At 36.5% G+C, this 18,791-nt stretch overlaps 1 protein-coding gene across 1 annotated transcript in view; it reads right to left on the bottom strand.

Moving 5' to 3' along the window:
- Nucleotides 1-18,791, bottom strand: part of LOC107103429 (protein kinase C-binding protein NELL1-like) — a gene marked incomplete at its 5' end in the record, with an annotated part of 102,359 nt that overhangs the window by 49,379 nt on the left and 34,189 nt on the right. The window contains one exon of the mRNA XM_015403136.1: nucleotides 309-405. Within this exon, the coding sequence (XP_015258622.1) occupies nucleotides 309-405 (97 nt within the window). The remainder of the gene's footprint in view (nucleotides 1-308; nucleotides 406-18,791) is intronic.

The following is an 18,791-nucleotide window of genomic DNA, read 5'->3' as shown; positions in this document are numbered from 1 at the left end:
TCCTGGTTCTACTCTGTCATGTCCCCTGCCTGCTGTGAGAGCATGCAGAAGCCTGAGAAAATGAGTAACAATTAGAAATTGACAACATTGTGATGGCCTTGGGAATAAGCATTTAAAAACCCATGCTGAGCTTTGTGTAGTTCGTCTGAGCCTCCGGCACTTCTTTTTCAGAGTCTTGCTATTGTGTTTCTTTCCCAAACGCCCTCCTGCAAATCTGTTCAATTACACCAGACTTTATTGAATGTGAGGCAGATTCACTTACATGAGGCCTCTAAGAGTTTGTGTGCAGCATAGGGAGATGGGCTTACCTTAAACAGACCATGCTTGTGGCTGTGTTGCCCAAGCCACACTCCACTGCCCAAGGTAAGCTCCATCTGAGGGGGGTCTATCACCCGCTCATAAATCCTGCCAAAAACAAAGCAGAAAGGGCTGTTACTGACATATGCACAGAGACATTTACTGCTCTGACAGGAACACTGATCCAATACAGCAGAGCACCAGGATGAATCCAACAGAATATGCTCATGTCTGTTTGTTTCTTCTCGCCTCTTCCTTTTATGAGAAGGGGGGCTGAGGCCGGTCTTCCTAAGCATGACAGCAATTCTCACCCCGCAGCTCTACCACAGTATTATCATCTGGACCCAGGATATATGGTGGATTAACCACCCAATTCCTGACAGAAATACAAAAAGGCTTTAGCATTATTAAACTAAGCATCCCAAGGGTGATGCAGCGCCATTGTTTTCTACACTAAGACAAGCTTAATAATGCAGTATTTGCCAGGATTTGTCCTTACTTCCAACACTGAGCAGAACAGATCCTATATTTGAGGATCATTCTGCTTTGGCTTAACGTTTTAACCATATAACACATATGAGCAACCTCTGTTGTGTTTACAACATGAATTTGTGCCATTTTACATGGATCTTTATAAGTTTGGTATTCAGCCAAAATAAACATATAAACTTTAGAGGGTAGAAACTGAGAACACTAAGCCAGAGATGTGAGCAGCTAAACATCAAATGACTCAGGCTCATGCTCACAGTATAATTTAAAATGGCCAAAACTGAAAAGAAAACACAACAAAAAAGCTCAAATTATATGGTCAAATAACTGTCAGACTAAGAAACAAATCTGCTTAATCTTTCCTGAGGCCTTTTTAAATAATTTGCCAACCACAGAGTATCATTGTTACTTCCATAGCCATTCTATCTTTCACATTTTTTTCTCTTTGCATTCAACCCTTTTTAGTGTGACACATTGATTGGCAGAACACAAAAACAGTGTGCAAAAAAACCGCAGCAAGACCAAACTTTACTTGCTCAAGTGTGGACCAGTGGAAATGTTTGAGAAAACAAAAGTAATTGAGTCTAGCTCCTTTTGCCATTTTTTAGATTTGTAGTTTTGGCAACTGACTAATAAGGTATAAAATGTGCTTTTTAAAGCAGGATCTTTCACACTGACAACACATGAATTTGTATCTAACTTGAGCATATTTTACTTCTGCTTTGACAACCAATGATTTAAGTAAACACAGTTAAACTACTCACAGTTGACACTACCACATTCAAATTGTGGTTTGTGATTTAGACAAAAATATATATTTTGACAGGAGAAAGGCTTTGATTAGAGGTCATGAGCTCCCATATCTCATAGATGTTGAGAGAAGGAAAAAGGAAAAAGAATCACCATCAATGGAACTATGGTGAAAAGAGAAAGTTCCAGGAACTACATCAAATAAAAACAGATCTTATGTGCCTAATTCTTCAGAAAATAAATAAAATACTACATAAGATAAATTGATAGCAAAGTCATTTGAAGTGTAAGCTAAAAAATAATGAGTAAAAGTTGAGAGGAGTGAGCAGAAACGGGTCCACAAGCGAGGATAAGGGAGGATGCAGGCGCGTAGAAATAAAGCGACAGAGAAGGAGGAGCAAGTACTCCTGTGTGATATATTGGGGCCCCGTGGTGCTCGATTTGTACATATAAAACTTTAAACATGTGCATGAGGAGTAGTTTATGTGCATTTTTATAAAACTGCTCATAGGAGTAGTTATTGCATGTGTTACGCCATACGTAATGCTGAAGTATTTAGAGTTTATAATAAGTAGTAAATGGTTCAATTTAAATATTTGTGTGTATTAGTGGCTGTTGTATATACTGTATAGATGGATAAATGAGCTGGACCTTGAATCCAAAGAACTCATTCCCCCCTTTATCCACCAGGCTTCTTAGGAGCTTACACTTCTCTGTAAGGAAGTATTCCTCATGTTTATTATGAAGTTCATTGCAAGCTGCTGATAAATCATATTTCTACTATCATTTTTGCACATTTCTTTAATTGCTGGTGTGGAATCCAATTTTCTGTCAGTTCCTATCTGTTTGTTTTTCTTTGTATAATTACCACTCTTGTTTAATTATACATACACAGTAATTTATATTCCACAATAGACAGCAAGTAAAATAATATGTACAATAGTTTATTTAGGTATTTGGTTATCTTTGAAAAATTTCTTGTACCAAGCAGTGTTAAAAAGTGAAACATCTATTTTTAAACTCTTGCTGTTACATAGTTCAAATATCTTTAAGCTTTCACTTTCAAATTTATTATCCAAAAGTACAAGTTGCGGTATGTATGATAGGATAGGATTTCTCTAAGTTGTTCAACACTTCAAAGATTTTGGAGCTGAGGCTGGTTATAAGGGTTTTCAAGTAATATCTTAAACATAAACATATCAGTTACTATACATGAGTGAATGCAGCATAATAGATATTTATTTCCTGATATTTCTTTTCAGGCAAAAAAAAAGGTAATATATTTTAATTGTATCTGAACAGGTAAACAATGAATGTAAGCAGAAAAGTACTTTAGAAACACTTCCCTTGTGAGGAAAAATTAATATCACTAACTTGAATGTGGTCCCAATAAAAGCCTTGAGTGGGTAACATCCATCAACAGTGACCCAATATTAGTTTGTGTTTGTTTGTGTTGACTTTCTTCAACAAAAATAGCTAATTACCTGCACATTTGGGAATGTAGTATAAAGTCCTTCTACAAAATTGGTTTCAAAAATATTTAATTACAGCAGAACTGAATCAGTATATACACGATTTACCTTTCCAAACTTTATAAAATGTATGTTTAAACTTTGAATTTCTCAGTTTAAATTACTTTAGTTTGCCAATTGTCAAAACGAAAACCTAGAATTTCAATGTCAACAAACTGTTATACATCATATTGAGCAGCATGACAGTTTAAATAATTAAATAACAGCTGCTAATCTACAAAGCTTGACAACCTACTGTAACAGAATAAACTGAGCCAGAAGGCCTAAGACAGTCTAAATAAGCGTCAAGCAGTAAAATGGAAGTATCCAACAATGATAAACACAGGAGTAAGCAAGTGAGAGGTGAGTATCAGTGATTGATAGATCGATATGGGTGGTTGAATTGCAGAGAGAGAGAGAGAATTCTAGAAATAGAGAGCTTAGCATGGAAAAAGGAGAGAGCAATGTAAAGAAGTGAACATAATTCCATAAAAAACAAAGAACAAGAGTAACATACAAGATTAAAAGCAAAGGAAAATAACTACTGAGGTAAAATCCATCTAACAATCAAGACTCATTGATATGATCAAGAACAAAAACACAATGAAACACAAGCCTGTAATCAAACACCTCAGGCTATAAAATTTTGTGGTTCATCTTGGTGTGATTTCCAGTTTTAATTTGAGTCACTGTTCAGAATTTTGTACCATCATTGTTCTACCTCTTAAATGTTTTTGTTAATGTCTTTTGTCTCTCTTAATCAGTATTCTGGTAGTATGATTTTTTTTTAAATAAATTTTTCATTGCATTGTTTTTTACCCTTAAGTGTTCCTTTTTACTTTTAAGAATTTACTTTTTATTTTTGCCATTCCTATGGCCAAGAACACGGTGGCAAAGCTGGACTGTCTGTAGGGAATTCCTGTCAAACTCCAAAGACATGCATATCATGCGGACTTTTCTTCCCTGCACTTGTATTTCTGTATTTAGATAGACTGGAAACCTGTCCAGAATTCACTGAGACCTGGGATAGGCTTCATCCGCCATCTGAATTTGAAAACGGCTAAGAGACTCGAGAAAGCAGATAGATGGTTTGCATTTATAACAATAATAATTGTTTTAAGAAAATACAGAGTTCTTGGATGAATGCATGGAAAAAAATCAATAGATGAATGTGCCAAAATGTTCTTCAAGTGAAAACACAAACAAAACAGAAGTAATATTTTTGGACCAAAGAAGAACCAAACAAAAGTTAGCACACAGATTCAGTTATTACAGCTAGAGAACACTGAGCACAACCTTGAGCACCGGATATAGCCATCTGAAGAATGAATAATGTCTCAGCCGGATCTTGCTCTTTGTGCTCATTTCTATCTGGACGTATTTACTAAAAACAATGTCTTCAAAGGTCGGCCAAAAAAAGTTGATCCAGGATGCTGCTGCCAGTGCCCTCACTAAAACTAAGAAAGTGAGGTACATCACTGAAGTTTAAATTTTATACACCTTTTCCATTTTTCTTAAATAATATTGTTTAAAATACCCCTACTAATTTATGAATCACTAAATGGATTGCCTAAACTGCCTATACCATTCAGTTCTAGCTGCTCATGTTTTATTAGCCTTATATCTTTAACAAAGTAACCTTTATTCAGTCTTGCGCAGAACATTATTTTAGTTCACAGATGTTAGTTTGTATTTGTATGTTCAAAGTTACATAAAAAAGGATTTAATCCAATTTAAGTCCCAACTTTGATGACATTAATGCTCTACTTGATTGTTTACAACTTTAAAGTCAACCAAATAACTGAAAAATGTCTAGACCTGTTGTTTTTTGTTGTTTCTTATACTAAATAATACAATGTTTGGTATTTTCCTTATTCTGACATAACATATGCCATTTGGTTTGTTCATGCTCCAATTTGTAACCTCTATCCTATCTCTGTTAAACTCCAACAAGGTTTCTATTAATATATATACAACATTTGTTTTTAACCTTTGGAAAGGAAAATCAACTCCTAACTTCCCTTTTTACTGTTCTTTTCTCCAATTGCTGTAATAAAACGGTACTTTATTTTTCGTGACAGAAGTTCAGCTCTTTGGGTTTGTATTGTACAAGGTGTAAAAACTGTGGTGGTTTAACTTTGTCCATGCTGCAACAAGAATCTAGAAACCGGCGGGTGGGATAATGTATCCTAACTTTCATGAATATTTCATAAGTATTGATCATGATTAGCAAACTTCAAATGGGTATCTCTATGAAAATCCTTTTTATTTTGAACACAATTTAATTTTAATTACAGTGCATATATTCCCACATACACATTGATTGTTAAATAAAAAACTTTCCATTAGAAGAAAGTTAGTAAACATGTGCACCAGAAATTTTATTCCACATACTGCTTTAGTATCTAGTTTTAAAATATCACAGCTGTGTCCATTAATGTATAAAAACATCTAGTGTCTTCAAAGGTAAAATATTATGTATGTCTTTAAACACCAACAACACCTTAGCAAGAAATATCTTAATAAATTGTTTCAATATTGAAAGAAATACAGTTTTAAAATCACACAAAAATCATCAATGGAAATCAAATGTATTAACCAATGGTGGCCTAGATTTGGATTCACACACAAAATTAAAGTGGAAAAACACACTACAGGCTGATCCAACTTTGATGTGATGTCCCTAAAACAGGTCAAAATAAGGCTCAGTATTGTGTGTGGTCTCCACGTGCCTGTATGAACTCCTTACAATGCCTGGGCATGCTGATGAGGTGGCGGATGGTCTCCTGAGGAATCTCCTCCCAGACCTTGATTAAAACATCTGCCAACTCCTGGACAGTCTGCAATGCAATGAAATGTTGGTGGATGGATCAAGAGAAGATGTCCCAGATGTGCTTAATCGGATTCAGGTCTGGGTAACAGTCCATAGTTTCAGAAACTGCACACACACCGCAGCCACATTCGGTCTAGCATTGTCCTGCATTAGGAGGAACCCAGAGCCAACCACACCAGCTTATGGTCTCACAACGGGGTTTTAGGATCTTATCTCGGTATCTAATGGCATTTTCTGGCGAGCACATGGAAAGCTGTGCAGCGCTCCAAAAAGTGCAACCCCACACCATTACTGACACACTGACCCAACCGGTCATGCTGAAGGATGGTGCAGGCAGCACATCTCTGTGCATGGTAAATCATGCTGTAAATATGTCACTTGTGCTCAGTGTAAATCTGCTTCCATCTTTGAAGTGAATAGGGTGCCAGTGGCAAATTTGCCAATTCTGGTGTTCTCTGGCAAATGCTAAACATCATGCATAGAGTTAGGGTGTGAACACAACCCTAATCTGTGGCCCTCCTGTTCCTCCTTGCACAAAGGCAGAGGTAGCAGTCCTACTGCTGGGTTGTTGCCATCCTGTGGCTTCTTCCACATCTCATGGTGTACTGACCTATGTCCTGGTATCACTTCCAACCTTTGGACACACGGCTGACAAACCCAGCAAACCTTCCTGTCACAGCTCGCATTGATGTTCATGCTGGATGAGCTGCACTACCTGAGCCACTTGGGTGGGTTTTAGAGCTCGTGTCATGCTACCATGAGTGTGACATCACCACCCTCATTTAGAGGTGACCAGAACATCAGCCAGAAAGTATAGGTACTGAGAAGTGGTCTGTGCTCCCATCTGCAGAACCAACCCTTTATTGAGTGTGTCTAGTTAATTGCCAATAATTTCCACCAGCGGTACATTCCATTTGCAAAACAGCATGTGACAATGACTGTCAATCTGTGTTGCTTCCTACTCTAAGTTGGCAGTTTGATTTCACAGAAGTTAGATGTAATAAAAGTTATATTCTGTTGTTTATGTGCCCCCTTTATTTTATTTTTAGCAATATATATCATGGTATGTGATAAAAATCTTTGCAATCATTTGCAATATGTATCCTCGGGCAAATATATACAGAATAAAATACAGTCAAAACGAAGGTAGCCAAAGAAGAAGTAGAGCAATCTCTTTGGGAGAAAAAGGCATATTGGAGAAAGAGAAACATTACTTTAAAAGTAGAACACACTCTGGTTAGATGGCAGATGGATCATGTTTAATGGATAAAACGACCCAAATTTCTGCTACTGAAAGGTTGTTTCCGAGTACAGAACTAGTCTTACCTTCAGTATGTTGATGAAAATTAAGTCTAATCTAGATTTGTCATTGGATTCCCAGTAGAACTGTCTGCCAGCTTCCTTGCTATGTTGGAAGCATGTTATTAGTTAAACTTAATAAAGACCTTATCGTTTGATAGAAGGTTCTATCTGTTTCCAATAAAGCACAACAAATCTAGCAGAAGACATATTCTTATATATATAAAAGGATAAAGTGCAGTAAGAGATGAATGTATCATTGTGTCCCCCTGGGTCTCCTTGGCACACAGAGCTCCCTTTACTCACCACATGCAGTCTGGGCTAGACAGCCTGCTGCAGGTGTGCTGGGCCCTGCTGAGCTTGACATAGGAAGGCAATAGTAATGACATACTTTATCACACTTGAAGCAAAACAGTGAAACTCTGATAGAAGAAAACCGTCAGGGGGTCTAGGACTTTTAACTCATTTGATTAAAACAAAGGCCTCCACGCTAGTAAAGGTTTATGGAACTTCCAAAAGAAAACAACACTTTTATTTCTTTGCAAACATTATAAATCATTAAATAGTATGAATCAGTTAAATTCTATAAAGATATAAATAAGCCAAACAATGGAAAAGCATTCTAAACGGTACTAGCCATCTATGCATTCTGTGCAATCACAGATTATTTAAATCAGGTGAGTGAAAGAAGAGACATATGAGTCCAAACATTTAAACCCTTATCTACCCACACTTGCAGAGCTCACTGGACTGAGACCATAGCTGTTTTAGCAGTAATTATACCTATTTATAACCTCACCCGAACCTGTGAGTAACAGAGTGCGAACCAACCCAAGATCACAATGTCTGAGTGTCACAGCTACTCATTTTCATTAAGTAATTTTAGTCACAGAATCCTTTATTTTTGTAGCATCAGTAAAATATAGTTTTAAGAACAGAGGCACAACTTCATCGCCTGATATTCACAGGCCAGTGCACACTGCCCTTATAGATGACCAGCACTAAACAGGCAAAATGAAGGGCTTTCTCTATCTTTCTCAAACATAATGTAAATACGCCCACACCTATATGCAAGAGTGGATTGATCGTTTTACTAAACAAAGACCTAGTAGATTTTAAATATAACTAAACAAAGACAATAAAGTCAAACATTTCTAAACTTGGAGTGTGTAAGGTATTTCAGAAACATTTACCTAAGGCTAAAATATAATATAAAACACAAATTAACTTATTCTAATGTCACTGTTTTCACCAAAGCAAAAAGATCAGAAACACATATTAGCTGCATTGCCAAGAATGATGCAACAAATAAGATTAATCTGTGGCCATGATCAAGTTGCAGCCTTGGCATAAACCAGCCTGGCTCTTCCTCCCCCCATTTTTAAATTAGACTTAGCTTAGACTAAGACAACTTTTATTTTAACATTTTGTATACACAGAGGGTATACAAAATGTAATTTCGTTTTGTACAGCTTTCATGACATTTCCATTCCATAAAGTGCAGCAGTGATGAGATGTAAACAGTGTTGGAGAAAAAACGTGGTGCAAAAAAATGCATTGATATAAAAGTTTAGAGCATTAAATATATATGGTGCAATTATGCAGTGTTTTGTTTGGTGTTGTCAGTGTGATGTAGAGTCTGTGACATGATTTAGTGTTCTCAACAGTTTAGCTGTCTGATGGCAGTGGGGAAGAAGCTGTTTCAGAATCTGCTGGAATTGCATTGGATGCTGCGAAGCCTCTTCCCAGAGGGCAGCAGGGAAACCAGTCCATGGTGGGGATGTGAGGGGTCACCTAAACGCAGTGCTGGAATGAGATTTCTTTTATGGAGAGAAGCCCTGATGAACTTCTTTACAGTTCTCACTACTCTTCCCACTTTCTTCCCATCTGCGGCGCAGTAGGTTCCACACCATGCAGTGAGACAGCTGGTCAGAACGCTGTCTATGGGGCTTCTGTATAAGGTCGAGAAGATGGGTGGTGCAGGTGGTCTCCTCATTATCCGCAGGAAGTACATGCACTTTTGTGCCCTTTTGACCAGTGAGGGTGGTGTGTACAGTCCAGGTGAGGTTGTCTGTCATGTGCACCCCCAGGAATTTGGTGCTGCTGACCACCTCTACAGCTGAGCTGTTCATGAGAAGTGTAGCGTGGTTAGGCCGGTTCTTCCTGAAGTCGACGATGATCTCCTTCGTCTTCTCCACATTCAGGATCAGGCTGTTATTTCTGCACCAGCACAGCAGCTGCTCCACCTCCTCTCTGTAGTCCTAGTCATTGTCATCTCTGATGAGGCCCACCACCGTAGTGTCATTGGCAAACTTCACAATTTGATTGGTTGTGAACATGGGGACACAGTCATGTGTCATCAGGGTGAACAGCAGGGGGCTCAGGACCAGCCCTGAGGGGAGCCTGTGCTTAAGGAGATGAAATCAGAGATGTTCTGTCTGACCCAGACTGACTATAATCCAGACCTTAGCAAATAGACAAGGACTATTACCACAAAATTCCTGTGAGTATGTATGGTCAGGACTCTGAGCTGACTGTCTATGTTCTGAGTTTGACTGATTTCTAAAGTATTAAATGTTGAACATCATTAGGCTACCTGTTTCTGCATTAATAATTACTCAAATACTTAATAGGGCCTGCTGTAGCAGTGATTGATTTAAACGCTGGTTATTACTTTTGCAGTTGGTTCATTGACCTAAGCACCAAATGGCACATCTTTCTGTGTGATTTAACCATGTGTTCTGTGACGGTGTTGTAAAGCCACCACCCAATGCCTCCCTCTAGAACAGTTTCTCAAGCCCAAATCTTGCTAATAACAACAATGTCAAGGTTACAGAAAGCACTGTGCAGCATTACTAAGCCAATTTCAACTCATTATCATTGTTTGAGCCTAACCCTTCTCCAGACTGGGGCATTGCCAGGTAATGAAGTAATGCATGGCTGTTGCTCTGCAGAGTGCTGGCTCTGCCCTTCACAGGAAATTAAAATGTTACACCTGAATTTCTCATTTGGGGTAAGACTTCTAATTGTTCATGCATGGTTTGGCTATGACCTACGTCACCTCATTTCATCACATTATATTAAAACATAATTTCATATTACTGAGCAGCAGAGCACTTAGGAAAGCGAAACTGACATTTTATCTGATAAAGTGTTTATAAAAATCTGCCATTAATCTAATGCATCGTTCTATCATAGCTGTCTTTTTCTTATCATAATGATAGTTTCGGGAAGGCTCATCAGGTTCTTAGCAGGTAAGGAAACAAAATTACTTCCAGCTCACTTTTTTATAATGAGCAAAGAAAGAATGTAATTTCCTGGCTGATTGATACAAAAACAGCATAAGTCATATCATTATGAGATGGAAAGCTTTAACATATCCATTTTCTCATTCCTGAAGTATGGAACAAAATTGACCAGATTTCATTGCATACTTAACACATTGAATAACATTAATCTGCAATAAGGTTGTCATCATTAATTCAGTATCTTTCATAAGATATAATGTCACCACTTCTAGTGGTGCAAAATAGCTCTTTAATGTTTTAAATACAACCAAAAACTATAATTAGCATAACTTTAAACAGAAGGTTAATCAAATTTCAATCAGACACCCTTACAGTTACAGTTGTCAAAAATAAATCATTAAACTCTGTTGCCATTGATATTGATAAGAGATGATAAGAGACTTGATTAGTCAAGAAGCTAAAAATTTCAGAGCTTTTACCCCATGATTTTTTTTATTTTATTTTTTATGTGCAACAAACTGCACTGCTGGCTTCTTAGTAGGATCAGGAATACCAAAGCGGCGAATAAGACCTCTGGTTAGATCCCTCTTTCAGTTCAGTTACTTACTCTATATGTATCCTAAAACTTTAGGCTGTCTCAGTATATGCCTCTATTTTTCTTTACAGTAGCAGCCATACAAAATGGCCCTTCCTAGTCAAATGGCAGTCGAAAGGCAGCCCACTTCCCTGCATCTCCCAGCATAATCCCCTCCAACTTCCAACCACTGGCCTTCTCCTGGCCGTGCATAATTTTTCACTCTGACTCAACCGTTTCACTAAATTACAGGGTGTGAGCAGGAGATGACGCTTCTCTTTAGATTTTGATGTCCACAAATCATGACAGAAAGAATATTTTAGTACAAAGATTCATGTTTAAAAAAGGAATTGTAGGGGACCAGCCAAGGGCCCATCAATGAAAGTGGAGAAATTTTAAATGGCTGCTACTGTATGTATCTTATAGTGCTTTGAAATCTAGTTGGTAATCATTGTACTTGTTACAATGTAATAACTTGTTAGATGATTTAACTTGTTAATACATCACAAGTAGTTCAAATTAACTTGCACTTAAAAAATTGTAAGAAAATATTCATAATCAACTTTCACAAGAGCTCAGTCCACTGTGTCTATGTCAGCCTAAACTAGGCCTTAACATTCACAGATACGTAGATCAAGCAACATTCTAGCAACATATTTTTTATTTTCCAGCTGTTCAGAAATATAAACAGAAATGTCACATGGGTAGAAATTCTGTTTAATTCAATTAAGCATGGAATACCTAATTCCTTAATTTCTTTTTACACCACATTTTACTGCATCAAAGATAAAAACACTGACCATCGGCTTTTTTGAAAGCTTGGTTGGAAGAGCATTGATCTCAAATACAGCGAGAAGAAGGAAAATAAACAAGGTCAAAAAAGCAACAGCGATAGCAGGTCTTTACATAATAACAAAGCACACAAAAATTCAATGTAATCTGTGAAAATGTGTTCGGGGTACAAATGCGCAAGAGGGAGTTGAAGGTTTAAGAGGAAATAGAAAAACACTGGCTGTTGGCAGTTCATTGCTAATGAAACCTATAACAATTCCTCTTTGAGCCACAAATGTGGCCTGTTTGGCTATAACTACGTCTTAAACATTAATGTCCCTGGATGATTTATGGGCCAAATGAGGTGAATAATGGGGATCTGTATGCATTGTTAGCAAAGCTCCTGCTGAATTCAGGCCACGTAAATGCTTCTGCAATAACACATTGTTATGCTGAACCTGAATCTGCTACTCTAATATGGATGAACCCTGTATCCACTAGCCTCTATCCATAATTATAGAACAAAAATGTTACGCCCATAACATCACTTCCTAAAAGGAAAAAAAAAGAAGGCACAAGACATATAGCATAAAATATCACACCTTCACTGTCCTGACTGAAGATACCGCTAATAATCTTGTAATTATTTGTGTTGGCAGTGAGAGACTTAACATAAAATTATTTTACAGTATGTGCCATAGATATAATTTTACAAATTCTTATGGCCAACTGTGCTTAACCAAATGTTGTAGTTATAACCAGGTAGTTGTGGCACTAGTAATACTCATCAACAAACAGCATCACATTAAAAAAAACCTTTGGTCAGATATACCTTCATCATTGGTTGTGTTGGTAGGGTTAAATTCTATTAGGTAAATGCCTGTATTTATAGTAAATTGTACTAATCAATGGATTAGGACTCATAAATTATCTAGCCTATATAGCTTGATGCATAGTTCAATTTAATTCAGTTTATTTATATAGCACCAATTCACAACACCTATAGACTGAGGCGACTTCTGCTTGTATTTTTGTCATTGACCCTAAAATAATCCCTAACAGAGAGGATGCATGCAGAGACAGTGAAGAGGAATAACTCCCTTTTAACAGGAGGAAACCTCCAGAAGAACTAAATTAAATGTGAGTAGTGTTCTGACTGACCAGGGTTCAAGCAGATAGAAGCACACATGTAAAAAGAAGGAAAATAACAATGCTAACTAGTTCAACAGGTCGCCCTGTTCAGGAAAGACATATCCAGACTGCCGAAGTATGAGCAAGTTACCACATCAAAGAATGAAAGAGAGCACATACATGTAGCCACGGTCGCAAAATCTGAACTGCACTGAAAAACAGGCCAAACTCCAACATCTATAAACAATGGGATTGATATCTAGCTGATATCTTAACCCAGGTTAGAGTCACAGTCTAATGGGAACAGACCAGATGAAGCTAGTATGAGAAAAAATTACAGAGAACATAATGGTACTGGAGGATCTAAGAAATACTGAAGGATGGTACAAAGATAGAATGACACAGAACGATAAAAAGTCGTCCCTATATTCTGCAGTATCCTAAACTTACAGCAGCATAAAAATAGAAATAGGCTAATCTAACAATTTTGGATGATGTCTCAGAAAGGTAGAGCTAAGGAGAAATGTCTGTCCAAACTGTATTATTCACTGCTGGATCTAGCCTGTTCAAACAACAGATGATGAAATAACTCAAATGTATTAGTCAATTCTATCAAGGAATTCCTACTCTAAAAGCTCTGAGGTTCATTTGGGTAAAGACGTGTCCATGTCACTCAATTCCCAACTTAGTCCTTAGTGACATGCAGAATGCAAAAGAGTAATCAGATCTATTAGGGCATATCTTATTAAATGTTCGGGGATCAGACCCTAAGGGCTGGAATTGCTCATCTTATCATAGATAGATGATGAAGACATATCCATTATGTGAAAGCTTGCATCTTTAAAAAGGTAAAGAATACTACTGTGGTTGTCTAAGGCATTATGTCAGCCTATCCCAGAATGCATCTGTTCAAAAAAAGTATTGAAAAAGAAGATTAGAGAAAAAATAAACATCTATTTAACCATCAGTGCATTTATGGAGAGACATAAGCACAATAAACTGAACTTTGAAAAATAATGTGTAATGTGTGTAATAGTTGACCTTGATAACAAGAAGCTTAGAAAAGGTACTAAAACTCCATAGCAGCATGAATAACAGAAAGCCTAACTAAGATTTTAACTTTTGAAAGATAATTGTGTTTTGTTTGATGGTACATTTATAGCTAAGTGAAGAGAGTCAGGTACTACAACCCCAACCCCTCAAAATTATTATATAATAAAATTCACTAGTTATTGTAAATTTTAGTTTTTACAGAGCTGTTTTTTTGAAGAGCACAAAGGTTGGTTAGGTAAAATTGGTGAATACCAATCTTCTATACAACACAATCATTTGATCTGTTTCCATGACAACTTAAAATAGAAAGTTGTTTATAAAAGACTTGTTTTAAGAGCTCCCCTCTAAACATCATATCATTTTTAATATTTTTAAAATACTTCCTCAAAGAGACTGCCTTTTTCTCAATTTTTTTAATTCCTCATCTGAGATAGAAAAAAATATGATGTGCATATTGAAAATACAGATTTTTTTTTTAATAAGACCCCTTTAACTCCATCATCCAAAAAAATATATACCGGTATATTCTCTTAAGTTTATGTAATGTGTGTATCTACTTAAGTTTTGCATTTTATGCATTTTCATGGAATTCATTATCTATTATTTCACATTTCATGAGCTATATAAAATACTAATGGTATTTTTTTTTTCTCTCTGTACTCTTTTCAGCACTCATGTTTCCAATCCCCTCCCTGCCCATAAAATGCTGCAGCCAGAGTTACAGATGACTATTTGACAAAATCATGTTATGTCTATCTCTAGACATGTTACTCTAAAAGTTGATAAAGAAAATAGAGGGGCCAGGTGTTAGTGGGCAGCTAATGCAGGCAGAGAAAACATGACTCGAGCCTGAAGACGCCAGAGGCAGAAATGCATACCAAAACAAATACATGAATGAATAAATAATGACATGAATGAAAGCATGAATGAATTAATAAACACATAAACAAAGGAAATTATTATATAAATTTACAAACTAATTATATTTGTTGAGATTTCATTTAATTCTGCATTTATTCTTTATTATTTAGGTTTGGTCCTCCATAGTAGAAAGAACTTTCTACTTAGTGGTGAAATTAGCCTATGATTCTTTTGAAATAAATGAAAAACTGAGGTGAGATGTTTTTTGTGATATTTTATTTTGCACGACTCAGAGTTAAGTCTTTAAAATAAACAACTTACTGTACTTTCAACTCAGTCCTGTTTCAAGGTTGACTTTCATATCACATCTAAAGATTACACATGCAGGGGCCTGGCACTAGTAAACACAACATTAGAATGGACACCAGAAAGGATCAAGGGGAAAAAGAAAAAAAAAAAAATAGCAGAAAGGGCTAAATATGTGGTTCTGTACTAAGGGCTCCTGGAAAACACTAACAGGTTGGGTAAAAACATGACCTTCTTTAAGGAATGCACAGCAACATGCTAAACAGATGGAACAATTCACTGACTATTCATTTCCAAGACAAAAAACATCATCTCTGTGTGTAAAAACCTAACAGTTTTTCAACTGGAAGAAATTTAGAGATTTATATGATATCAGGGATTAAAGTATTTCTGGCTCGTAGCGATTGCCCGTGGGTAAAATAAATCACTCAGACATAAATTGACGCTAAATCAATTTAAAAAAGACAATCGAAATCCCCCTTGCGTTTGTCAGGCAATGGTGGCAAAGGAGCGCTCTGAAACTAACAGTATTAGCCAAACAGAAGAAGAAGGGGGTCGGGTTTTAGGAAAGCGTGCACTTCCTCCTCACGTTTCTTGCTCAAGTAGCCAGATAGAGTGTGGTACAGCACTGAAGGGAAGTTACCTTGCGCCATTTACGGCTCGATTCAACCGAGAGAAGTGTTAAGAGTAAAAAAGAAAGAAAAAAAAGAAACTTTGTCTTTGGAGAGGAGGACAATGGAGAGAATGGAATTGCATGGAGTGGACACAATGCAGTTAATAAACTGCAGCACGCTGTTCTCCAGGAAGCCTATTTATGCTTCCAGCGGCCAAAAGGTGCTACGTCAACATGAATCAGACCCTAGCCATCATACTGCTTTTTCGTGCGGTCGCACACACTATACGTTTGCCGGGAGCTACGTCAACAGCTGATGTACCAGCATCAATAACTGACTGCATGCAAGTTAAAAATAAGGGTTTGTGCTTTCCTCGCCGAACACGACCTCTCATTCACACTAGATATAGATGCACTTTTGCCATCTTTTGGCTGTTTTTGGTATTGGATTTTCAAAAGTCAAATTTAGTCTTCAACCATTCATGCAATGTCTGATCCCATTCCCCCACACCCTCCTGGCACGGCTTAAAAATACACACGCACATGTGCATATACATATATATATATATATATAAGTTTCATGCCTGTGTCAAAAACCTTTTTTTTTGCTGTAATCCCTGTGATATTGTAATGTTTATACTTCATATTTATATTTATCCTACCACTGTTACCTGTCATGTCCCGCACTTTATGTCAGTTTTTAAATGTCAGTCTTGTATATTTCTTGTATATTTGTATATTGTAGAGAGTAAACGTAATTTCATTTCCCTTGTATGTCTTGTACATATGAAGAAAATGACAATAAAAGCTGACTTGACTTGACTTGACTTGATATTACTGTTCTTTGGGCTTTTGACCTTGTCTTCACAGCAATAACTGACACAATGTGTGTGTGGGAGCAAAATGACCTACAAGTATGCACCAGAAAAAAAGAAATTTAATAATGACAGGTGTTGAAAAGAGGAGAAAGAAAAAAATAACTAATTCTTCAGTATATGTGGAAGAAAGCAGAACAATTTTGACCCTCTGCACATTTAGCATAAAATATTTGTTTATTAAAATATGTCATAAATTCTAAATGTGTGAGATGTAAATGTGTGAGCTGTTGACCTAAAAGGCAGAAGAAAAAAAGAACATTAATTAAAATAAACATTATTTGGACAGGTAAACATCTTTCTGTTCTCTATAGAGCTAGAAGAGAAAAACATAGTTCATACCAGGGTGTGATAAGTATTATTGGAATATAAAACCAAGAAAAACAAGGCTTATGCATTATAACTCCTGGTTGAGTGTCATGATTTTGCCCTTTACGGACTTCTGTTTGAGTGTCTTTTTAAGTTTTCAGGTACACTTTGATTTATGTCGTTATGTGCTGTTGATCACTGGATTCTTTTCTATTTAGTGTTATATTTAAGTAGTGTTGTATTTTTTCAGTTAATCTCTGTTGCCCCCTTGTGCCAGTCTCCTTTCCCAGCTCCCTTCTAGTTACTTCTATCCACGCCTGCTTCCTATTAGCTGATTAGAACATTTTTTGTCCTGTCTCCCATATATACACATCCTGTGCACTTCCTCATTGCTGTATTCTCTTCATTACTTTATTTCTTAGGTTAGTTTCAATGAGCGTATTCCTAATTTTTTATTCCTGAGTTGTTTGCCTGTTTTTTCTGGATTATTTGCATCCCTACTATCAACATCTTTATTAAATCTGCAAGACATCATCTCTGCCTTTCCAACCCTGCATCTGGGTCCTCAACAAACATTCACCAAACATGACATAGAAGACTCTTTCAGAACAAGGCAAGACTCTACAATAAAAATCTAAAAAGGAGTTGCTGAAAATATTTGTTAACTGGAAACAAGGTTGTAGTAATCACCTTTGTCATATGGTTCATGATTTAGAAAATGATATACCCCAAACAGAGGGGATTTAAAAACTACTCACGTTTGTATTTTCTACCAGAAATCATTAAAAGAGTAATAACTCCTCCCATGTGGGCTAAACTATAAATATTTATGAAGAAAATGAGGGGACTTGTTTACAGTCAGTTTTTAAAATCTTAGATATAATTTATATCATCAATTTATCGTTTATCGTTAATTATTTAGATAGTAAACAAAACAATAAAAAAACTGATTGCTGAGCTTGGGAGTGATGCAGAATTTACAATAAATGCGGTTGTAATGTATCTGATCACTCTGATCAGATACAATATCCAGTAAGTTACTGATATCCAACACGTTTTGAAATTATCATTTTGGATTTACAGATGTATTTTCAAAACGGTTACAAAAAAATTAATTTCAATTAGCTGGCAGGATATAGAGAAAGAGAAGAACGCATCGGTATAGACAGAGGAAGGCTACTGGTTGGTCTACTGTTAGGTGGCAGTGTAGGACCAGCTACTTTATAAAAAGTTGACTTATTCTTGAATATTGTTAATATAAAAAGTGCATTAGCATGATAAAGATTGTTTGACTATGTTTGCTTAACAAAGAAAACTACAACCACGCCTTGAGTGAGACAGACATGTAGTTGGTGATATTATCTGCAATAGGGGAGACCAGTTCTGGCAGGAGGCCACAAAAACCTAGATAATCCGAGTTTCAATATCTGTTGATCACCTATTCACTGTGTCTTTCTTTGGAAATGATTACAGGCAGACAAGTCAGCCACCACAGAGGAAAATATGGAAAAATGAAGAACAGATCAGGTGAGATTATAAGAGAGTGGGAGCACGGAAACTCTGTAATAAAAACATAGTATTTTATTATACCATGAATAAACAAGATTTACAGATATTTAAAAAATCCACAGGAAGGTGGGGTGCCTTGGATATGACTACATATCCCTTGGAATACTGGTAGTTGCACCCCTGCCCCTTTTTTTTTATTGTTGTCGGCATTTCTTGTCTATTAGTAGTGGTCAGGTTTTACTATAAATTCATTATATTCAGTTCTTACATTTGTTTGCAAAAAGATATGGGATTACACACTCATAAGAAGCATTAGTTAAACACTCTGCTGATTGAGATGTACTCTCCTCATAAAGCTTGAT

Source organism: Cyprinodon variegatus, unplaced genomic scaffold (genome assembly GCF_000732505.1).
Source record: "Cyprinodon variegatus isolate N-32 unplaced genomic scaffold, C_variegatus-1.0 Scaffold1444, whole genome shotgun sequence".
Taxonomy (NCBI): Eukaryota; Metazoa; Chordata; class Actinopteri; order Cyprinodontiformes; family Cyprinodontidae; genus Cyprinodon; species Cyprinodon variegatus.
The sequence above is the reverse complement of the archived record's forward strand: the minus strand, read 5'-3'. Positions and strand labels throughout refer to the sequence as shown.